The sequence below is a fragment of the Podarcis vaucheri genome, assembly GCF_965113315.1.
Source record: "Podarcis vaucheri genome assembly, chromosome: 2".
In the NCBI taxonomy this organism is placed as follows: Eukaryota; Metazoa; Chordata; class Lepidosauria; order Squamata; family Lacertidae; genus Podarcis; species Podarcis vaucheri.
The window spans coordinates 112,750,612-112,764,970 of record NC_138760.1 but is presented as its reverse complement, the minus strand read 5'-3'; the positions used below and the strand labels follow the sequence as shown (position 1 = coordinate 112,764,970).

At 45.9% G+C, this 14,359-nt stretch overlaps 1 protein-coding gene across 1 annotated transcript in view; it reads right to left on the bottom strand.

Moving 5' to 3' along the window:
• Positions 1–14,359, bottom strand: part of GABBR1 (gamma-aminobutyric acid type B receptor subunit 1) — a 172,705-nt gene that overhangs the window by 97,293 nt on the left and 61,053 nt on the right. The window contains exon 3 of the mRNA XM_082209305.1: positions 1,830–1,914. Within this exon, the coding sequence (XP_082065431.1) occupies positions 1,830–1,914 (85 nt within the window). The remainder of the gene's footprint in view (positions 1–1,829; positions 1,915–14,359) is intronic.

The following is a 14,359-nucleotide window of genomic DNA, read 5'->3' as shown; positions in this document are numbered from 1 at the left end:
TGGCAAAAAAGGAGAAGCAACCCCTGTCGTAACAGCTGCAATGCTGGATGCATTTGCTTACAGCTCAGTCCTCATAAATATTCTTTTATGCTGGCTAAAAGAATGTTCCGCATCAGGTTTTTACCACAAACAAAGATCCCTCTTTCCATCATAAAAGCATCACATGCTGAAACGAGGAAACAGCACAAAAACACCATCCAAAATATAATCAAGCGACAACCCCAGGCCAAATACGCCACAGCTCATGACAACTAACAGAGGCAACAAGTGGCGAGGGCGGTCCTGTGTCCTGCTTTACGGAGGGCAGTCCTCCATTTTACCTCAGGGGACTATCCTCTATTTACCGTAAATAGTTATCGAGCTGTTTCCTCTAGCCTGTTTCTGATTTCAGGTTGCGAACTGCCCTTAGATCTACGGATAAGGGTATACAAATCAAATAAATAAAAGTAAAATAATAAATAATAGTTTAAGTAACTGTAAAGCGGGGCAAAGGATGACTGTGACAACGACTGGCATGAGGGCCTGAAACCTTCATGAACATTCCAGCTGCTCAGGGAACAAAGCAGTTAGGATGTTCGCAACTCAGATTCTCCGAGGGAAGGGAGAGTTGTCGCTTTGGCTGGCGTTAAACCACACAGCTTTGGACAGGGGCAGACTAAGGACCAGAAAGAGGTCCCAGAAAGGCAGGGGAACTGTGGGGCGGGGGATACAATGGATACACAGAGAGCAGACAATGGACCGAGAGGCAGGAATTTGAGAGTGGGCACACACAACATGGTCAGGCAGTTCTGGGGGTCCAAAACAACAACAAAGCTATGGTTACGTGAAACATGCTCAGTTCATTCTCTAGTCAGTTCATGCATAAGTTCCATAAATGTATGTGTCTATTCCACCTGTCTGTTCACAGAGTCCAATAATCCACAAGAAGGTTTGTTCCAGTTCCACAGAATCCTTTCACAGACACTTATACATGTATGGACCTTCTGCATGAACTGACTAGAGAATGAAGTGATCCACTGGGTCTTCTTCTTTTTTTGTTGAACTTTATGAGACTTCTGTTGAAACCTACAATTTGATACAATGAATAGTCTACCTTCTTTATTCAAAAGTACATCCGGTTACGTCTTGTGTGTTTATTGAGTTCTGGGGGTCCAGCATCTAAGCTGAGCCCTGCCACCTGCCACTGCCCCAACCATTCAGTTCAAATTTACAGAGGGGCAGCCACAGGCAGGCAGAAACCCACCATTTTGACATTCCCACAGTGCCTCAGAGCAATGCAACTCTGTGGGCATTGTGGGAATGTCAAAATAGCCGGCGCTCACATGAGCCCCTCTCAGAATGTGGTGGTTTGCAACCTGGTGCGGTGGTGGCAGCGATAAGTCTGTCGATTGAGGGAGTACCGGAAGCAAGGTGGGGAAGATCCACTTGTCCAGAGAGGTCCTCACACCAGGAGGAGTCCTTGGAGGAAAGGGTGGGTTGAAAACAAAGAAGGCTTGAGGAAAAGGTCAAAGCGAAGAGGGATCTGAGGTAAGTTCAACACACGCACTTGGGCCTAGCCGCTCGATATCCTTCGGCTGCAGGCTTCTCGGCAATATTTTAACTGCTGAATAAATAATAAGAAACGCTAACAATGTCAAAGACACAGGAACACAACGAGAAACGGTTGTTTGAGCAGACGTTTAATGTGTGATGCAAACTGGGAGAAGTGTCTGGAAAGAACCAGCCTTCAGCTGTTCATTCATATGCACCCCACAGGGAATTCAGCGAGCCAGAATTGCAGCTCCTTGAGCAGATGTGGGGAAGCCGGGGATGGGAACAGAGGTTCTTACCTTCGGAAGTGTTCAGGTGAAGCGCCCCGTCGCCAGGTAGCGGTGTCGTCAGCGCCAGCAAGCTCAGCACCAGGAGAAGCGGCATCTGAGGACAGGAAGAGAGGAATGTGACCTTAGGATCGGTACACATTTGCATATATTGAGCAATTTTGCATGGCTTTATTCTCTGTCTGGTCACCGAAGAAGACCCACACATAGTCGTACCTTGGTTGTCGAACGCCTTGGCACTCAGACATTTTGGCTCCTGAACGCCACAAACCCGGAAGTGAGTGTTCCAGTTTGCAACTGTTTTTTGGAAGCTGAATGTCTGGCGCTGTTTACACACCTTCTGATTGAATGCAGGAAAATCCTGCAGCCAATTGGAAGCCGTGCCTTGGTTTTCGAACTGTTCCAGGAATCAAACGGACTCCCGGAATGGATTAAGTTCGACAACCAAGGTACCACTGTATATATATATATTTCCTGTACTGCTCCAGTGCTGGACATGTAGCCACTCAGAGCAGGTATTCTGCTTCTAAGGGGCTTCTAGGTGCAATCCTGCCTCTCCCTCACCCATTCACTGAATGCGGAAGGGCACTCATTGGAACATCCATTTGAAGTCAGAACATTCATCCATCTAGCCGGTGTCGTCAGCTCTCCCCAGAAACAGCTTTTTACAGGGATGTTTCCCAGCATGGTGACCATGTTGACCGATGGCAGTGGGGACTGAGAATGGGGACATAACACAGATGTGCTCATCTATTTCCACAACCTTAAGGGGCAAGGCCATAGCTCAGCGGTAGAGCAACTGCTCTGCAGTCAGAAGGTTGCCGGTTCAATGCCTGGTAGGGCTGAGACAGACCCCTGTCTGAAACGCTGGACAATATTGAGCCCAGATGGGCCAAAGATCTGGTTCGGTATATCGCAGCTTTCTATCCTATGCTCCTGTGCTCTAAGTGCAAATTCTCTGGAGGCCAAAGTGCTGCGTCCGATACCAAATTCTGCATTTGTACAGTGAGATTGTAGCATAATAAAATACAAGCGACCCTGTTTGTAATCTCAGCAATATCCCACTTTTTCCAAGTTGCCATCTTCCTGAAAGCTCTGATCTTCTGGTAGCTGAACGCATGGCTCGACAGCATACTCCATGCATATGATGTGTTTTCCTAACAAGAAGCAGTAAGAAGGTAACCCCTTTCTTTTAATTTAAACTTTAAATACTATTTTCCATTTCCTTTTATTTTAATTTCACAACATCTTGATTCCATAGCGCACAACAACAGGAGAGATCTGATTAAATCCATCAATTTAACTCTCCTCCCCTTCTGCTCATATCATGATTTAATTTTGCCTTAAGGACATTGTCTTGTGCTTTATTTATCTATTCCTTAATAACTAGGTTTTTTTAAAAAAATAAAAAAATAACCACTATCTGGCACACACAATCCCGACAGCTGTTATCATAAAAGAGGCCAGTTCTTTCCCTGTAAGAACATAAGCACCATCTTAAGTGCATATTAATAAATCCAAGAATCGTTTCAATTTTCATTATTTATTTCCCAGGAGCGCTTCTTTGTTAGTCGACCATCTACATTATAAATGAAACAAATCTCCTTTGTGTGTGCTTCTGTACTTACAGCCCCTTGAAATTGTTGTTCCCACTTGCGATATTGCAATATGTATGGGGTACTGTACCATCTGGACAACATTGTGAAGTGGTCCCCCCCCTTTTATCCACATTCAGTGAAAAGCAGTGCTCAATTCCTCAAAAATATTACCACACATGCATAGGTAGCTTTCCAGTTATGGCTGGTTTGCCAGCTACAGCTTGCTTTTGAACAGAGATGACTTGGCCGCTGTACTCCATGCTCTAGTAACTTCCAGACTGAGTTATTGCAATGCGCTCTACGGGGGGCTGCCCTTGAAGACGGCTCAGAAACTCCAACTGGCCCCAAATACAGCAGCTAGCTTCCTCGCTGGGTTTCCATTTAGATTCCATATTACCCCATTTTTAAAACAGCTGCACTGGTTGCAGGGGCACCAATTTTCAATCAGGCGGCCAGACCCCCACAGCATGCAGTGAGCCCTGGCAGGATTTCCTGAGGCTACATTGAGCCCCTCTGGACGAAGGTCACCAAAAACACTGGGCCCCTCTGGGCCTGCCTGTGGCTGCGACAGGCCTTGTAGAGCCTGTTGACATTTCCATTCCACCTTAAGGAACAGACAGACATGGGATTGTTATGTGTCACATGTCTGTTTACATTCCAGCACAGTATGCTTCCCTTGTGTGTATAGCTTTTGCTTTTAGCTGTTCTCTCCTGTTTCTTTGTCCTGATTTATGATTAATAAATCTGTGGTTGTAGTATGCTTCCACAAGCCTCACACCTATTCTGTGTGAGCAGTTCTATCTGCTGATAGTGTGCCCTGGCTCAGAAGCCCGGGTCGCTGATTTAAGCCAGAGCAGAGGTGATGGTCTTCACAGCAGGACGGCTGGAAGGGAATGGCCTCCTCCCGCTGCATGGCATCACATGCTCATGCCAGCCCCCCAAAAAAGTTGGGGGGAAACCAGCGCATGTGACTGCTTGCCAGTTCATCTCTGGGCCCACTTCAAGATGCTCGCAACATCTAAACAACTCAGTCCGCAAATACCTGAAAAAGCACCTCCTTCCCCACAGACCTCCTTGGGTGCTAAAATGAGCCCTCTTGGTTGTTTCGCCACCCTCAGAGGCACAGGTGACCCAGGAGAGGGCATTCTCTGTGGCAGCAACTGAGTTGTGGAACTCTTTCCCCACATTTTGCCTCCATTAAACCGTTCCTGGACAAATGCTAAAGAAAAACCTCTTTACTCTGGCATTTGACACCAGAAAGATACCCTTTGAAGGCCCACCTTATTTCTGTGTTTTCAACATTGTGTTTTTATTGTTGTGACCCATCCTGGAATTAAAGATTAAGGAATCGGGCAGGTGATTAATGATGATGATGATAAATTGGGTGATGCCCAGGGAGCCCTTTGTGCAAGTAGAAAGCCTCTCCCACCCCACCCCACCTCAGGGCAGGTCTCCAATTCCTGTCAGTTTTCTCCTCCCACTGCATTCCCCCAGCCCTGCAACCCACACAAACCTAGAGGGTTGTTTGACTCTCAGGAGCAGCTTTGGGTAGCTGGAGGGTGGAAGGGGCTGCAATGGGAAGGAAAAGGAATTCTACTCCCATAACTGTGGAGTCTGCACAGTATCCACCACCTTTCGCCACATGTTCATGTGCTTGTCCAAATCTGCATTCATACACGTAGGAAAAACGAAATCTTCTTTAACAAAGTGGAAAGGGAGACAGACTAAATAAATCTTCAAACAAAGGAGTGCTTACTGCCAAGGCAGGGGAAGCTGTGGCCCTCCAGATGTTGGCGGACTACAACTCCCATCATTCTTGACCACTGACCATGCAGTCTGGGGCTGGTGGGAGCTGGTAGTTCAACAGCATTTAGAGGGCCACAGGTTCTGTAGAATCATATTATGGTAGAGTTGGAAGTAACCCTCGAGGGTCATGTAGTACAACCGCCTGCAATGCAGGAATCTCAAATTCTTGCACCACTCATTTTCCCTCTTGATTTAGTTGTATGCCAATGCCCTGTTATCCTCGGACAAGTCTTTTTCGTACCTTTAGATCACAAGAGGACGGGGGGCAGAATTCTGGCAAAAAAGCAGTGAGGAGGGTGCTTAGCCCTTTTTCCACAGGTGATTTTTAATTAATTAATATAATAATAATAATAATAATAATAATAATAATAATAATAATAATAATAATAATAAATTATTTATATCCCGCCCTCCCCAGCCGATGCCGGGCGCAGAGTGGCTAACAACAATAAAAGTAACACAGTTTACATAAAATCACAATCAGTTAATTGAAATGCATTCTAAAATCAATTCATTTTACACTTCCAATACGCATGACCTCCACACACACACACACACACACCCCGCCACCACGCACTTGGCTTTCCAGATCTCCACACTCATGTTCTTCTGCGAAACGGTTACTTTGCCATCTCTTGCGTAGATGGTTCTGTAATAAGGTGACCAGCTGGCCACTTATGTTCTGCTGCCAAGGGAAAAAAATAAAAGAAATGTGTGGCTAAAAACGAGAATGCAGATTTGCCTGAAATTTGCATTTGTAGGTGCAAAGCTAAATAGGACTGCTACCATTTAAGCTGGAAGGTAACACATCTGCCACAATAGTGGGGGAAGACGGTGAGCAGGTGGCCTGTGTGCCTGGTCTGCCCGCTGCCTGGGCTCTCACTGTTGATGGGCAACCTCAGGACCCCTCCTGCTCTCCCTTCTTCAGATTACAGTGGTACCTCGGGTTACAGACGCTTCAGGTTACAGACTCCGCTAACCCAGAAATAGTACCTTGGGTTAAGAACTTTGCTTCAGGATGAGAACAGAAATCATGCCGCGGCAGCGCAGTGGCAGCAGGAGGCCCCATTAGCTAAAGTGGTGCTTCAGGTTAAGAACAGTTTCAGCTTAAGAACAGAGCTCCGGAACCTGAGGTAAAGGTAAAGGGACCCCTGACCATTAGGTCCAGTCGTGGCCGACTCTGGGGTTGCGGCACTCATCTCGCTTTATTGGCCGAGGGAGCCGGCGTACAGCTTCCGTGTCATGTAGCCAGCATGACTAAGCCGCTTCTGGCAAACCAGAGCAGCGCACGGAAACGCTGTTTACCTTCCTGCCAGAGCGGTACCTATTTATCTACTTGCACTTTGATGTGCTTTCGAGCTGCTAGGTTGGCAGGAGCAGGGACCGAGCAACGGGATCTCACCCTGTCGTGGGGATTCGAATCACTGACCTTCTGATCGGCAAGCCCTAGGCTCTGTGGTTTAACCCACAGCGCCACCTGCGTCCCAGTGTAACCTGAGGTACCACTGTATAAAAAAACATAAGAACATAAAAAACTAAATCAGCCCAATGGCTCTTCTTGTCCGGCTTCCTGTTCTCACAATGGCCTTGTGGGAAATCTGCCAACAAGGACCTGAGCGCAACAGCACTCTCTGCTCCTGCAGCTTCCAGCAAATAGAAGCACTATCAGCTCCAACTGCGGAGGTCTTTATCTTTATAAAGTGGACCAATTTCCAGAAAAAGGGCTCCTTCAAAGAAAGGACTGCCCTCTGCTAAGTGGGACACGATGATGCAGCCACCTTTTCAATGCAATCTGCTCTCTCTCATGTACACACACGTCGCTAATTCTGAGCCAAGGCTGCCCAGACACTTCTCCCAGCACAGACTGTGGCTATTTATATGATCATCTATTGACAGAGCACGAAGGGAGAAGTGGGGGGAGAGGCGAGGTGGGCCCCCCACAATGAATGAGCTGGGAGGAGAAGGCAGGCAGGGGCAAACTCTTCACGGCCACGAACAGGACCTCTGAATCCCCAATCACGTCATTGTTCCTAAAGACATTCTATTCCCTGAAACAATAAGAGAGGTGAGAGGAGAAACAACCGTGACGCAGACGCAACGCTTGTTATTGAGCACAGTCTGGAAATTAAAAAGCAAGGGGAGCACGTGGAATAGCAATGCGGGAGGAGAAAAGCGCGGCTGCCTCCTAGTGGATGTTCCGGTTAATAGTTGCTTTTAAAAGAAATTCCTTGCATCTGCTCCCCTCGTGTGGTCATTAGGTATCATTGCGAGTACACAGGATAGGTTTGATTTGAAGAATTGATGCTTTTTAATTATGGTGCTGGAGGGCTTCTCAGGATTGGGCCTTCCTAAGTTTGTTTTAAAGCAGAGACATCACCTTGCCAACAAAGGTCCGTATAGTTAAAGCTATGGTTTTCCCAGTAGTGATGTATGGAAGTGAGAGCTGGACCATAAAGAAGGCTGATTGCCGAAGAATTGATGCTTTTGAATTCTGGTGCTGGAAGAGAGTCTTGAGAGTCCCATGGACTGCAAGAAGATCAAATCTATCCATTCTGAAGGAAATCAGCCCTGAGTGCTCACTGGAAAGACAGATCGTGAAGCTGAGGCTCCAATACTTTGGCCACCTCATGAGAACAGAAGACTCCCTGGAAAAGACCCTGATGTTGGGAAAGATGGAGGGCACAAGGAGAAGGGGGCGACAGAGGATGAGATGGTTGGACAGTGTTCTTGAAGCTACTGGGAATGCAGATCTTATTGGAACACTCAAGAGAGAGAGCAGTGCATGATTAAACCATGGAACTCACTCCTACTGGATGGCCACTGAAATATACTCAGAATCCTGTAGTGATTTCATGCTATTTATTACAGCTTGTAAAACTGTGATTGAATTGGCCTCCGAACCTCAGGCCTTTATATACATTATTTACACAATGAGTCCTGTCTGATTGGCTGATTCTGCTTCCTTCCTGGAGTTTGATTGGTCTTTTCCTGCAGTTGTTGCATTCTACAATCCCACTACAAACCACTAATAGGCTGATTAACTTCTTCCTGGAGTCTCATTGGTCTTCTCCTGCAAGCCAATCAGTTGTTGCAATCTAGGATCCTACTTGCCTATTGTTCTAGGATCCAAGGTTAGTACATAAAGGTAAAGGGACCCCTGACCATTAGGTCCAGTCGTGACCGACTCTGGGGTTGTGGCGCTCATCTCGCTTTATTGGCTGAGGGAGCTGGCGTACAGCTTCCGGGTCATGTGGCCAGCATGACTAAGCCGCTTCTGGCGAACCAGAACAGCGCACGGAAACATCGTTTACCTTCCCGCCGGAGCGGTACCTATTTATCTACTTGCACTTTGAGGTGCTTTCGAACTGCTAGGTTGGCAGGAGCAGGGACCGAGCAACGGGAGCTCACCCCGTCACGGGGATTCGAACTGCTGACCTTCTGATTGACAAGTCCTAGGCTCTGTGGTTTAACCCACAGCGCTACCCGCGTCCCAGGTTAGTACATAACAGCCACCTATTTAAAAGAGGGTTGGACCCATTCATAAAGGACAGGCTCATCAGCGACTACCAGCCCCGATGGCTATGCTCTGCCTCCACAGAGACAGGAATGCGTCTGAATATCAGTTGCTGGAAAGCGCAGGAGGGGGTAGTGCGGCTCCTGTGTTCGAATCCTGAATGCTGGTAACCCACAGGTAAGCCACAGCGAGAGCAGGATGCTGGACTAGATGAGCTGCTGGCCTGATCCCGCAGGCTCCACTTTTGCTCTCACGAAAGTAAGACCGCATGAAAGGAGACCGTATTTGCACCCAGATCAGATGTGTAATAATAATAATAATAATAATAATAATAATAATAATAATAATAAATTTATTTATACACTGCCCATCTGGCTGAGTTTCCCCAGCCACTCTGGGCGGCTTCCAATCAAGTGTTAGAAACAATACAGCATTATTCTGACCCACATTTGAATGCCCATTGACAGGTTGACAGTTCATGACTTGTGGCTCAGCAGGTGACCTGCATCATGCATGGAAATTTTAGCTGCATTCGAGAGGGAGCATCCTCTTATTTGGAGCAATGGAAGCAATGGAACTTTTATCAATGGCTGTTTTGCTATGATGCGAAAATGGAACTTCCATGTTCGACGGTAGTATACCAGTTACAGATAGGTAGCCGTGTTGGTCTGCCATAGTCAAAATAAAAAAATTCCTTCCAGTAGCACCTTAAAGACCAACTAAGTTAGTTCTTGGTATGAGCTTTCGTGTGCATGCACACTTCTTCAGTTACACAGTGTGTATCTGAAGAAGTGTGCATGCACACGAAAGCTCATACCAAGAACTAACTTAGGTAGTATACCACTCATGCCACTGACTACCAGTTGCTCAGGAAGAACAGTGGTAGAGGGCTACAGCTTTGATCCCCAGCTTGGGGGCTGTCAGGAGTGCATGCAGGAGCCAGACCCTGTGACCAGTAGGGCTTCGCAGGACTGGGGCCTTCCTAAATTTGTTCTGCAGAGGCAAGGCGTGGCCACACAGGTGAGGCCTCTTGGTAACTCACTGCACCTGGTGGTAAGAGCCAGGAATGGATAGAAGGTCAGCATTTCCCTTCGGCTCTTTGGCACAGCAACGCGTGCCAGTGTGGTGTAGTGGTTAAGAGCAGTAGTCTCGTAATCTGGTGAACCAGGTTCGCGTCTCTGCTCCTCCACCTTGGGCCAGTCATACTTCTCTGAAGTCTCTCAGCCCCACTCACCTCACAGAGTGTTTGTTGTGGGGGAGGAAGGGAAAGGAGAATGTTAGCCGCTTTGAGACTCCTTAAAGGGAGTGAAAGGCGGGATATCAAATCCAAACTACTACTACTACTACTACTACTACTACTACTACTACTACTACTATTCTTCTTCTTCTTCTTCTTCTTCTTCTTCTTCTTCTTCTTCTTCTTCTTCCTGCCTTGCTGCGTTTGGCTTCTTGCTTCCTGACCCTTGGACCCCTGGCTTCTGGACTCTCGTTCCTGCTCCCTCCCCGCCATCTTGCCCCCGGTCCCAGCGTCCTCAGCCGTGACTTCAATCGCCCGTAGACCGGACTGTGACAGGGGCTTCCTAGAGGCATCTGGTTGGCCATGGTGGGGAGCAGGACATTTGAGTTGTTTGTGTGGCAGCACCTACACTTTGCAACTCCCCGCCACTTGACACCAGGCAGGCGCCTTCGCTGTACTCTTTTATGCACCTGCTAAAAACATTTTTGTTTTTAGGCAGGCCCTGTTTTCAGAATACAATTTCTGAGATGTTTCGTTCTCTCTCACACACACAGGGGAAAAGAAGGCTGCTTGGCAGAATTTTCTCTGAATACAGTGGTACCTTGGGTGAAGTACTTAATTCGTTCCGGAGGTCCGTTCTTAACCTGAAACTGTTCTTAACCTGAAGCACCACTTTAGCTAATGGGGCCTCCTGCTGCCGCCGTGCCGCCGGAGCACGATTTCTGTTCTCATCCTGAAGCAAAGTTCTTAACCCGAGGTACTATTTCTGGGTTAGCAGAGTCTGTAACCTGAAGTGTATGTAATCTGAAGCGTATGTAACCCGAGGTCCCACTGTATTGCCTGAGGGAGCGGGCGTACAGATTCCGGGTCATGTGGCCAGCATGATTTCTGTTCTCATCCTGAAGCAAAGTTCTTTACCTGAAGCACTATTTCTGGGTTAGCGGAGTCTGTATCCTGAAGCGTATGTAACCTGAAGTGTATGTAACCTGAGGTACCACTATATTGCTCTCCATTTTTTGGTAGGTAGATGCCATTCCCCACTCTCCACGCCCTGAAACACTGCCAGGTCCAAGGTATTGAGGAGGATGCCAAATGATGCCCAGGCTGCCCACTTAGATGCTGCTGCTGCTGCTGTCCCTTGCAGCTGCAGCAATACCTAAACCATAAACTTAAGGTGGGGGGGGGGAGAGAAATACTGGTAAACTGTGCTACTTCTGCTGCTTGTGGTGACCCCCACTACCAACACAATATTGCCTAATTTCTATCCCTGCTGAGAAAATTCATTGATCAGCCACAATAGCTCAGTTGGTAGAGCATAAGGATCTTAATTTCTGGTGGCGGGTTCAAGCCGCACGTTGCGGGTTGGACTAGATGACCCTTGTGATCCCTTCCCACTCTACAATTCTCTGATTCCATGAATCTATAAATCCCTCCAATCTCTCGGCTCACAAACAGGGCTGAGAATTTCAATGGGCTGTTCATGCACTCTTCTAAAATGTAAGCATATTAAATGTAAATCGCCCTGAGACCTGCGAAGCGGTATATCAATTCAATTAACAACAACAACAATAACTCCCAAGGGTTATGGTCAGTTTACGAACACATCCTGCCTGGGAATTCAGGTTACTACAGGGCATGTGGGTTTGTTTATTTATTTAGCAAGAATCAAATATATCTAAGGGCTTTCCCATTAAACAGTATAAAATATTCATTCAAACTAGCAATAAAAAGCAGACTCTGAAAAACAAAAGTACAATAAAATCATCAAAATACAGATAAATCAACGGAGTTCGAAAACAAATGTGTGTGATGAAATTACATAATAAATGCATAATAAAAAGTAGAGTACCGCAGGCAGAAAATAAATTTCTGCCGTGTCACAGGGATGAGGAGAGGCCCTGCAGCCCGGTTTCTCATCTATTACTGCCTAGCAGACTGAAGTAATGACACCTACGCCCCTCCAGATGTTATTGGACTCCAACTCCCATCAGCCCCCGCCAGCATCCATCACAGGTCCAGGATTCCCCCCCACCCCGTTTTATTAGATTTGCTTAGTAACATAAAATTATTATATATATTCTATAAAACAAAGAATACAGAACAAAATTCATTCATGCTACAATGCCTAACCACATAACATTAATATATACAGTTTCTGGGGGGGGAAAAGGCTTACATAACAAAATCAGTTCAAAATACCATCTGGTTTACCGGTACTTTTTCTCCTTTTTTTCTTTCCCCTCCCTCCCCACTCCAGCCCTCCCCACCCCCAATCAGGCCTTCCTTCTTCATATCTTTATCCATGTACACTGTCTGTTCATTCGAGCTTGTATGTTAGGGTTGGCTTCCCCTATTTCTATCCAGTTCCTGTAAAATGCCCATTTATTTGTGATTCTTTGGCATTTATTTTCCCATCTATCCTCTGCCACTATCTGTGGGAATATTTCTGATTGTACGTATTCAAAAACATAATCATTCCATTTTTCCATATTCCATTTGGCCTTTTCTTTCCATCCCAAAGCAATAACCGCCATTCCAGCTAGAATCATAATCTTGTACAACTCTTGCTTATTACTCTTTACTTTGTTATTTCCCAGTATTCCCCAAAATAACAAATCCCTATTAACTTCTATGTTTATTTGAAATAATCCAGAAATTACCTTTATAATCGTTTGCCAATATTCCTTAACCAGATTACATTCCCACCACATGTGTGAATATAGTCCTTTTTCCTGACCACAATGCCAGCATTTGGGACTAAACCCTTTCACTATATACACTATTTGTGCCGGAGTTCTATACCATTTTAATAAAAAAATTCTACTTAATTCTTTATACTTTTCTGTTTTAATATTGTTTATATTCTTCATCAGTTCTTGAGCCGTGTTTGCCTGGATCATACCTTCCTGCTCCCATTTAATCTGGATTATCCTTATCATTCTTTCTTTGTCGCTTATCATCAGTACAGGTCCAGGATGATGGAGCTATGTAGAGCTGCTCTAACTAACTGAGCTATACATCATTCCTGGGGAAAGAGCAGGAGCCATCACAGCCCTTTTCTTAGTTGTGGGGAATCTGTGGCTCTCTGTGGTTGGGGAACTACAATTCCCATAAACTCTGGTTGTTGGCTACGCTTACTAGTGCTGATGGGAGTTAGAGTCCCACAACATTTGGCGAGCCAAAGGCTTCGGCCACCTGCCTTTCATCCAGAGTAATTTCTTGGACCTTTAACTTGTATTCTACAATAACAGCAGAGGGCAGCAGATGCACACATTCTCTCTGTGTGTGCTATTCAGTGGTGCCTCGGGTTAAGAACTTAATTCATTCCAGAAGTCCGTTCTTAATCTGAAATTGTTCTTAACCTGAAGTACCACTTTAACTAATGGGGCCTCCTCCTGCTACTGCTGCCGCCGCACAATTTCTGTTCTCATTCTGAAGCAAAGTTCTTAACCCGAGGTACTATTTTTGGGGATAGCAGAGTCTGAAACCTGAAGCATCTGTAACCTGGAGTGTCTGTAACCCGATGTACCACTGTATCTGAAAGTCAGAAGCAGAGGCACACTGGCCCAAAATGAAGTGGTTTGACCAATCATCAACAAGCTTTCCTGAGTCTGGGGCCACCTTTGGAAACCTAAGAAACATCACATAATGACAATCCAATAGAAGAAAAACAGCTGAGCACGAAACAGGTAAAACACCAAACACACACACACACACACTCCAAAACACAGACAAAACCAACAGCCCCCCCAAAAGGAGGAAACCACCCCAAACTAACAATAAAATTGTTAGGTAATACAAATACAGCCCCCACTGCCAAAGAAAGAAACACAAGCGAACCAAAAGCAGGCAATATCCACGATTCCTCAGTTGGCAGAATGCACACAACCAAACAGAAAGGAAGGAGTCCCCTAAAAATGCAGCCCCCCCCGGCCACATCAAATAAAATGAAAAGCAGGCAGAATACCCTCACACACAAATACCACCAACAAGGCAGACAACACCATTATTATTATTATTATTATTATTATTATTATTATTATTAATAATAATAATAATATCCTGCCCATCTGGCTGGGTTTCCCCGGCCACTCTGGGCAGCTCCCAACAGAATATTAAAAACACGATAAAACATCAAACATTAAAAACTTCCCTAAACAGGGCTGTCTTCAGATGTCATCTAAAAGTCAGATAGTTGTTTTATTTCCTTGACATTTAACGGGAGGGCATTCCACAGGGTGGAACCCCTCATCCAAAAAAACTCCAGATGTATGCATAACACTTCCAAACAACAACAAGAAGAAATAATGGAAGCGGAACAACCCTACCCAAACAATAAAGAAATAAAATAGTTCAAGTAAACTAATAAACTGGAACGTGGCCAGAG